The 9,877-nt window shown below is 41.2% G+C and overlaps 1 protein-coding gene across 4 annotated transcripts in view; it reads right to left on the bottom strand.

Moving 5' to 3' along the window:
- Positions 1–3,983: 3,983 nt before the first annotated feature.
- The window catches only part of adamts10 (ADAM metallopeptidase with thrombospondin type 1 motif, 10), a 56,479-nt gene continuing 50,585 nt past the window's right edge, over positions 3,984–9,877 (bottom strand). The window contains exons 20-27 of one of the 4 annotated variants that reach the window (XM_037771012.1): positions 9,079–9,242; positions 8,863–8,989; positions 7,513–7,642; positions 6,790–7,012; positions 5,876–6,052; positions 5,618–5,783; positions 4,725–4,784; positions 3,984–4,617 (exon numbers count right to left, since the gene is read on the bottom strand). In XM_037771012.1, coding sequence (XP_037626940.1) covers positions 4,508–4,617; positions 4,725–4,784; positions 5,618–5,783; positions 5,876–6,052; positions 6,790–7,012; positions 7,513–7,642; positions 8,863–8,989; positions 9,079–9,242 — 1,157 coding nt within the window. In that variant the 3' untranslated portion in view covers positions 3,984–4,507. The remainder of the gene's footprint in view (positions 4,618–4,724; positions 4,785–5,617; positions 5,784–5,875; positions 6,053–6,789; positions 7,013–7,512; positions 7,643–8,862; positions 8,990–9,078; positions 9,243–9,877) is intronic. The other 3 variants (XM_037771014.1, XM_037771015.1, XM_037771016.1) reach the window with 3 other exon arrangements.

Below are 9,877 nucleotides of genomic sequence, written 5' to 3'. Positions count from 1 at the left end.
CAAACTAGAGACCTAGGGCATTCAGAGGATGGATGGCTGTCATAGGTAGACTGACCATAAGGGGGTTTCTGAGCAGTTTACATAACAGAAGTGCTCGCCATCCAATCGCCGAAAAATGCAATTCTTGCAGAAATCTTCAAATGTCAAAAGTTTTTGATATCAAATCACAGCATGGCTTTTTCTATGGTGTTCCGCAAGGTCTTGGTGTCTTAATGTGGTATTCTGGAGGGATCATTGATCATTTTCATCAATTCTCGAGTGGTAAAAAATGGTTAAATTTAGCACAGAATCTGTGTAGCAAATGGTATCAACCCAAAAAATTGCTGCAACAACTTACGAGACATAATAGATAGACATTATTCTCGTGATGAAGACAGTTCATGTAAGGAGGGTATAGAGCCTAAATCTAAAATATTTACAAGTACACACCCACATATACACATAAAGTATATGTAGGTCATTAAAGTCCGATGGACGAGGGATGTCTCAGCCTCATTCAGACTAAAGGAAGAAGTTCTTGCTTCATCTTTTCCATGAAAGCTGTCAGATCTAGAAATAGATGACTGATGATCTCAGCCTCTGTCTGGGTGTTGACGTGTGCTTTTTTTTAGGAAAAGTACAAGAGAGGACGGAAAGCCCAAATGACCAAACCTTATTTCTTAGAATCAACAATGCACCATGTTTAATCAATTTAATATTTCCTTTTAAAAAGATGTACATGGGGGACAAATGGATTCATCTTCTAGTATTGAACAACATACAGTACATGTCATGTTATAATTAGCATGTGACAAAACAAAACAACAATTACCGGTACTGTCCCTCTTATTTACTCAGATAAAATAGGCTCACTTCTCAGTGTGAACCTTTATTATAGGCACAGGTAGATACAGAGAAAAAATGCCTTTGAGACACTGAAACAAGAAATATCTTCTGAAACTTTATGTGCAACTGAAAATAATACAAATGGTGTTTCAGCCTGATGGCATACAAATGAACTGTACGAAACATTTTAAATTAAACAATGCTCCACGTGAACAGATCAGACCTTTTTGAGACCCTATGCACAATCTGAGTACCCAAAATTTGTTCCCAAAACCCAAATATTTGTTTAATGCCACCAAAATAGGCTATTTTTTATATTCCCAAAGCTGTTAAGAGCGCTTGGAAATGCCAATATCTTGTACAGTGCCCCTTCAGAAATTGTGACAGTATTTGACATAATTCTACAATTTGCATGGTGAGTTGCATTTGGGGATTTTGAGGCACTACTGGCTACTTTAACCAAGTTATAGAGTGTAAAAAAAGAGCTTAAATTCTGATAGAAATGAACACAGGAACACAAAGAGGGCCCCTGGTGAATGAGGGGTCCAGCTCTGCAGATTGGTATTATTACAAAAGGCTCAAATTTCTAAATAATTAAAAGCACAATTGTTAAAATGAGACCAATGACAACAACAGTGAACTAATAGCACCAATCCAAAACAAAGCACCACGAGAAAACAACAAAAGGAACAACATTGCAGCTAATCCCCATAAAGACAAACTGTAGCTTCTTTACAATGAAATGATGTGATGTGATATGATGTGATGTGATGTGATGTGATGTGATGTGATGTGATGTGATGTTACACAGAACTGCTGTCTGCTGTGATCAGTGTGAACGTTTGTGAAGAGACCGGCCAAACAGCAGAGCACAGTGGACGTCACAGTGATGACTGATCTCTGAGCATCTGAGGCAGCGTTTCTAAAAGTATTCAGGATGGAGAAATGGCTGAAACTGCATTTTTAAAAACTGGCAATAAAGAAATCTTCAATGAAATCAGCATCATAAAAATTTGGGTGAGGTGACACATTTCCTGTACAATAGCAGGGAACTGACCTGTAGGGATGACATAATCTCATCACTATTTTTAGAAGGACAAAAGCTGACATGGGTTCACACAGGTTTTTTTGTAAACACTGTGCACACCGTGCATGTGATGATTCATTAAAGCAGCTATAAATGGATATCTTTATAATGCTAATGTATGAAATGAGGATGTGAAAGGGGTTTCTCATAGTGATGAACCTACAGAGAACTATCACCTGCTTTACGGCGCTTTATAGGAAGTTTCAGCTCAGAGAGCGCTCCAGGGATGACGTATTTTTGTTGTCCAACCATGAATTTAGCATCACCCTGGTTCCCTCGACAGAAACCCAATGGGATTTTTCCTTTGGGTTTTGGATTATTGCAGAAAATAAGCTCTGTGGCAAACACACATTTATGATGCATGATACGTTTTCTTCAGCAAGATAATCTTCACAAATTAACACCATTTTTCTGATTTTGGAAATGTGAATGCAATCGCCAGAAGTAAAAATCGAATGTTCTGCTATGAACGAACTTCACCACGGTCGCATGAACGCGAGTATACACAACGAGGCTGTAAAGGCGGTCGAGTTGGCGTGATAATGTTTAGTAGTCTCATTTAGCCACTTCATAGCTGCCGCCTTTTTTAAGATATTTAGAAAATTCACGAGTGGGATATTTACTGACGTATTTTCGTGGAACAAAATGTTAAAATCTCTACAGCTCGTGTTAACCACAGACATTATTTCAGGCATCTAACTAAAAACCCACTGACTTCCAGATGAGGGAACCAGATGTGCTAAAATGCTAACTCATTTCCAGGTTTTAGGACTCATTTCTGCACCACTCTATTGTTTGGCTGTCCGGCTGCAACTTCACTGTTTTGGTTGACTCTCACCGATCTCATAGTATTGTTTTCGTCTGCAGCAGGCGGCTGTTTTCAGTGAAAAAGATCTAATAACCCACTGTACACTACCTGCTCATCACCAAACAGCAGACAGACACAGTTAGAGGTTAGCTGGTGAACATAGTGGAGCATTTAGCAGCTAAAGAGTCAAATATTTCCCTCACGAGTTGGTAGAGACCAAAAACAGAGCTACAGAGAGTGAATATTGGGCTTACATTCATGAGATGGACAGAAACACGACTCCAAATGAATAATAATGTTGCCCTGTAAATGCTAGATGTGTAAATAAGCAACTGTTTGGTAATATGTCAATGTTGTGTTCACAACTTGTTTCTGCTGCCCCCATGTGGCCAAAAAAGTCAGCTATTATCCCACTGGAAGATGAGTTTGAATTAGCACTAGTTTAGTAGAAATTGTGGCTGAAATCTTTCTACAGCAGCCTGATTGATGGTTTCAGACAGCCATGAATACATCAGATCTGTGACACAAAGAAATCAGATATTTTATGGGTGCGTAAATCCATCCTCAGATTAGCACTCCTACTATAAAATGCAGTTTGAAAGCAGTGCGGTCAGAGGTCTTCACTCCTCCTCACTGGGCCGGTTCCCGCTGGCAGAGCCGACTCAACTGTGTCTCACTGTGCTCTGAATTTCCACTCACAGTAAAAGTTACTAGCACTGTCGAATGAGTGGTAACATGTGGCTAAAATAAACCAAAAAAAGAATCAACAGCAAGGACCGCGCCGAGGGATTTTCAGATAACGACACTGAGCCGAGCTGTTAAAAGTTCCTTTTTTGAAGACACAAGCTGCCACAGTCCGCAGCCACAAAATAACCTCCTATAATCTGAAAACGTCAGTCAGCGCTGGCTTTGCTCACATTACTAAGGCAGCGTGTGTCCTGTGCAGCACAAAGCTCGGTTTTACTGTAGAGGTGATAACATTTAAGCAATCTAACGCGAATGGCAAGACTACGGCAGGTTCACTGCAGTGAGACGTTTATAGCTTCCACAGAGACATCAAGTCAAATCAACACAAACATAAAATACACAAGTCCTCTGACTGCTGACACTTTGTGCAAATCAAACTCTGCTCATACTTCAGCTGAATAACAGCGAGGACTTGATGGATACGTTGATACGGAACGAAGCAATGGCATAAAACAATGTGGTCAAGTAACAACTATTAGATAACATAGAAACAAATCTTTCATTTTATAGCATAAGATATTCCTTTTCATGGGCGAAGATATCTGGAAAAATCATTTTCTTTACAAAGTGGATTTTTTTTTTTTTAACTAAACAAATATCACCTGTTAACATACAGGTTTAAGAGAGTACTGCGACCAGCCCTGCGGCCAAAGAGAAATATAGTAGCACCAAAATATTACAACAGAGGGATCATTAGAAAGACAGACGACGGAGGGAAGTTACTCCCTCCCTCCCTCTCTCTCTCTCTCTCTGTCTCTCCAGGTTTCAGCAGCCCTCCCTCCAGTGGAATGTAAAACTCAGCTCAGGCTGTTTTGGCCCAGCTCGGCCCGGAGAGGCGTCTGGTCTGTGCTGGATTCTGGCTGGAAATAAAGGTCCCTCTTTAACAGTAACGGGACCATGTGTCAGTCCGACAGCGTCCCAGTTAGATCTCACACTCCTCTGATAGAGGCAGTGTGAGGGCTGCTGTTACAAGGCTCAGTGGGAGGGTTTCAGGCTTACTGTGAGTGTGCACAGGACCCAGAGACTGGATGCTGTCCAGGTCAGTGTCCCTGGCAGGTCTTGCAGCACATTTGTCTGAAATATGGCCGGCTGCAGAACTTGAACCTGAGCACCAGGGGGCAGTAGGCCACAGTGTTCACATCTTTACACTCTGCAGGGAAGACAATCAAGAGACGGCGTCATTAATGCATTTAAATGATCGTTTTAGAAACAGTGCAGGATTTCAATAAAAATACCAAGAATATCACTTTTATGCACCTTTATTGTTCAGACTTATACGACTTGTATGGAATGACATAAATCCTCCCGACATTTGGCCTGTGGATTAAATAATTAATCAATTAACTTCTTGATGCTTGAGAAAAAAAAGATTCAGATATGCCACATTTTGTGTATATAAAATGTGCAATGCAAAAAAATATATATATCTATTTATGTATGCATATGTGCCTATATAAGTACATTATAAATAGGTACAGTGTGATTGTTAGTTAACAAAGTTAACATGTTAACGCCAATTTGTTTTAACGCAATCGATTTCTTTAACGCATTAAAACAATATTTGTTATTGTTTTGTGTTGTTAATGGATTCCAATAATAAATATATACATACATTTGCACAAAGCATCATATTTGCCCACTCCCATGTTGATAAGAGTATTAAATACTTGACAAATCTCCCTTTAAGGTACATTTTGAGCAGACAAAAAATATGCGATTAATCGCACTTCAATATTTTAATTGATTGACAACCCTAGTTTAAATATTTTAATTTGTATATAAACATTAAGATTTGTGTTTATTACAACTGTAAACAATGAGAAAAGGCTGACTACCGGATGAGTCACTGATAACCAATTACACAGATACCTTTCACAAGCTACATTGGCAGCTTTTATGTTTACTACATTGAATGTAGGGTTAGAACTTTTTAGATTAAATTTGATTTGATGACATCCTGTTGGTAATAATGTCACTGAATGCCTCAGTGTGACAGAAATTAACATTTAACATTTTTTTTTTCACAAACCTGGGGATTTAAAAATGTAATTCTTAATTAGCATGACATTTTGTTCAAATGTGTGAAATCTTTCTGTAATCTTCTGTCTACTGTATGACACATGAGGATGAGCAGTGATTTGACCTCTGACCTTCAGGGTTGTCTGTACTGATGGGCAGACTGAGGTCACATTTGCTCTTGCACTGCTGCATGGCTGCTGGCCGCTGATGTTCCAGACACTCATTGGACGGCTGGCCGGTGGGGGTCAGACACTGCACCGAGCGCATCTCCTGACCAAGACCACACCTGGCAGAACACTTAAACATTGGGGATTGTATTTAAGTACAAAACGGACACGGAGTGGTATAAAGATGTCGCACTACAAGAATAAACCAAAAGCCTGTCCTACCTCTCCCCAGGGACCCGTCACCCACTGAGGGGGAGGGCATCGCTGCAGGTTACAGCGCACCCTGGAGGTGGGCCGGCCATGTTTGGGGCACTTGGACTCTGGCAGATTGTCACCGCTCTCCCCGCTCTTACACAAGACCACACGGTGCCTGTAGCCAGGACCACAGCTGGGCGTACACTGCGGACAGAGCGGGAGAGAAAACATGAGGCGGGAGGGCAGGGAGATGGAGGCGATGGGAGGGTGCAGCAGGGGGTCATTGCGGTCATAAGCATGCAAAAAAGAAATCTTCTTAATCCTCTCAGCAGAGGGCAGCAGCTGTATAAGAAACAGAGTCAAGAGCCTGCTTAGTTCCTGTAAGTCAGCTGGACATAATTCCTCTTCTGTGTGTGCCATTGCTACGTTACACAAGACGTCAGAGAAAAGTTGAACACAGAACTTCTGACACCATTTAATTTGGTTTCAATTCATCCTGAACTGTGAGAACATCATTTTGCTCCAGGAACAAAGTGGGGTATGAGAAGAGTGAGTTTTTAGGCCTGTTGTAGTTAGAAGTCTTAAAAGTATAGTTTACATGTCTGCAAGGACATAAAAGACCAGACTCCTCAAAAAAGGGTCAGAATTAAAAAAACTGCTCAGGGAATTCCCATATGACAAGTGTAACAATATGTATTCATGACCGCAACAACATGTTCTTTGTAATGTATTCGTCTGCGCCGTGCCTCTCTTGTGTATTTCATGGTTACGGTTCTCTTAGTTTCTCCTGGCAGTTGTTTGGGTTTCTTAGGTTCAACTGGAAAATAAACTATTGCTTCATCTGAGAGGAATTCTGCAGAAAACTTGGTTGAAATTCAGCCACGAGTTTACTAAAAAACACAAACCACATGCAGAACGGGAGACCTATGACGTCTGCCTACCTCTGACCAGTCCAGGGCCAGCCACTCGGGGGGGCAGCTGTGATTGCTGCAGGGCTCCGTGGGAGAAGGGCGTGCAGCTGTACACGCTGAGTCGTCCAGGACCTTCTCCTCCATCACAGAGATCCTCCTTTTACATAACACCTCCCGTGACCGCAGGCCGCCGTTACAGCTGCGACTGCACTCCGACCAATCTCCTGTCCACCAGCTAGCGGCATAGAGAGGCCTTTTTGTTTTTAATTTCCTCATTTGCATTAAATAATATAGTGCAGACATTATACTGTACAAACAGGAATCACAGATAGGAAAAGGAAATAGCCCACCAATTATGTGCATACATAGACAGCATTACAGTTAAATACACACACAAGCATATATATCCAAAAAAGTAAATCAGACTTAATAAATTCGTAATGAATTAATGAATAATTATAGCGTATGTACAGGAAATCTGACATCATATGCTTCCAAACCTGAAATAAGATTAAAAATGTGTCTTTTTACAGTTATTTCTATCAAAGTGTGATTGTAGAATGAAACCTGAACAATCACTATACTGATGTACATAAACTATGTCAATTCGTCAGTATAATAGTTTGTCATCAAACAGGCAACATAACTCTAAAACTGGAAACTAAAACTAGTGTTAAGTACAAATATTAAAATACTAAATGTTAGCATCTGTATTCCACATGAAGGAAATTCTATTAACAAGAGACTACTCACGATGGGGAGCAGGGCTCAGTATTGCAGGTCCTTCTTTTCTCTTTGGGTCTGCTCTTCTTGTCACAGAAGTGGTTGTAGACGACTAAATGATCTGCCTGCTTCCTACACACCACCTGCTGCGTCTGCACACCTGACCACAGGGGAGAAAACACCAGACAGACGTACAAAAGAAATAGCATTATAAGGGGCCGAGGATGCATCAGCATTCATTCTACATGTTAAGTGTTTTGAACCCTGTTCACACATGGAACCTGCCACATTGCTGGTATTAATTATGTGGGTAATGCTGTGATTGACCAATCAGAAATGAGTATACAACAAAGCCGTGTAATGAAAGATAATAAAAGCCAATATATCCATTATTACAGCCGCATACAGCCAACAGGAAGCCGGCAGAACCGTCATATGAGCGTACAGGGCGGTGTAGTCCCGTGGGTCAGATGTACGTTCATTATGTCGAGGAAAAAAACAACTCTGGATTCGGCTATTAGTTAATTTTTACGCAACCCCATACGCAACAAACTGCGATGCACTGTGTGTTCTGACACCTTTCTATCAGAACCAGAATTAACTTTTTCAGCAATTTGAGCTATAATAGCTCTTCTATTGGATCGGAAACACAGGCCAGCCTTCACCCCCCACATGCATCAATGAGCCTTGGGTCTGACCCTGTTGCCGGTTCACTGGTTTTCCTTCCTTGGACCACTTTTGGTAGGTCCTGACCACCGAAGACCGGGAAAATCCCACAAGAGCTGCAGTTTTGGAGATGCTCTGACGCAGTCGTCTAGCCAGCACAAGTTGGAGTTTTACCCAAAGTTGAACATTTTTAACTCTCGACGACCAGAAAAAAAAACACCAAACATGCAGCGTTCAGCACAGAATAGATGCTCAGTACTTCGTCACGCTGTTGCCGTTTGTAGAAAAGTGTAAATATGCGGCGCTCCCATTGCAAAGAATTCAAAAAAGACGTGAACATAGCGGTTGTGGCGGTTGCTTGCCATCCCCTGCGGTTGGCTTGTCAATATTGTGGTTATTGCAAAAGCTCTACTCAAACGCCTCAACATGGATTTTACAAACACTGCAGTGTGTGACAACTGCCCCGCGTGAGCTGGTTCAATCATGTTGCAGGGACATAAATGTGTTCACACAATCAAATCATGAATTTTAGAAACAAAACCTCGTCCCCACAATAACATTTTTCGGGGAAAAAAACGTCTTTTGCCTAATGTTAAGGTTCGGATTGGAGTGGTTATATTTACAGTTAGGGTAAGTCTCCATAAAATTAATGTAAGTCAATGCAACGTCCTCCTACTGTAAATTGATTGTGTGTGTGTGTGTGTGTGTGTTTACCTCCAGCGCAGAGAGCTGAGCAGCGTGACCAGGAGGTGTAGTGCCAGGCAAAGCCAGCCAGAGGTTCCCTGTTCATTGGGGGGTTGAAGCGATAGTGGATCCCTGGGTTCTCTTCCCGCACCAGCACCTAAACATACATACAACTCAATATTTAACACGACATGATGGTGAACATTTCTTTGAAGACCTGTGTTTGGCGTTTGTTTCCATTCCTACCATGACAACCAGGGTTATGTTTGTTGGCCCCAGAGCTTCAAGAGTTTCTGGTCCGTCCGCGGGCCGCCTGTAGTAGAAGATGGTACCGGCGACATCGAACCTGCGCGGCGTGTCAATGGTCAGCTTCCCATTGATGAAGTACTGGTCCCCTTTGCTCTTCAGCACTGGGACACAGAGGAGAGGGAGAAAGATGTTGAAGGAAAACAGTAAAGGAAAAGAAATAAATGCACGTAATGCATCTAAAGCATCTAAAGCATCACCGTCAGAAGAGTTTCTTATTTGTTGTATTACTGAGAGCTAGATGAGAAGATCAATATTAACTTTGTCTCAGAGATCAGTACTGTCAAGTATTTACTATTTTTTCGCTAGCACAAACACTGGAAGCAGGAACAGTTATCTTTCATCTAAAATAAAAATATATACTGTCCAACAGCTCCGAAACTCTTAGTTACACGTTGCATCTTGTTAGCTAGCAAGCTAGTCGCCAACACATCCAAGTATCAAGACATGTACTACTGTATAAGGACAGAAGAATAATGTGCTTTTCCTCCAAATGTTAAATACAAACATATAATAACACAGCTTTGGAGTTGGTTGAATAAACTTTTGACGAGCTCAGCTAACTGCTTCCCCGTGCTTCTAGTGTTTAAGCTAAAGCTGCATTCACGTAATGATAGCAGATAAAGTTAAACCTTCATGTTTTATTCCAGTATGGTTCCACCCACTGCCATTTAAATAGCCTTAATTAGCTTGTTTTGTTATTGATATTTGAAGCATTTTAGTAGCACAAGAAACCAGA

Source organism: Sebastes umbrosus, chromosome 5 (assembly GCF_015220745.1).
Source record: "Sebastes umbrosus isolate fSebUmb1 chromosome 5, fSebUmb1.pri, whole genome shotgun sequence".
Lineage (NCBI taxonomy): Eukaryota > Metazoa > Chordata > Actinopteri > Perciformes > Sebastidae > Sebastes > Sebastes umbrosus.
This window is presented reverse-complemented; position numbering and strand designations above follow the sequence as displayed.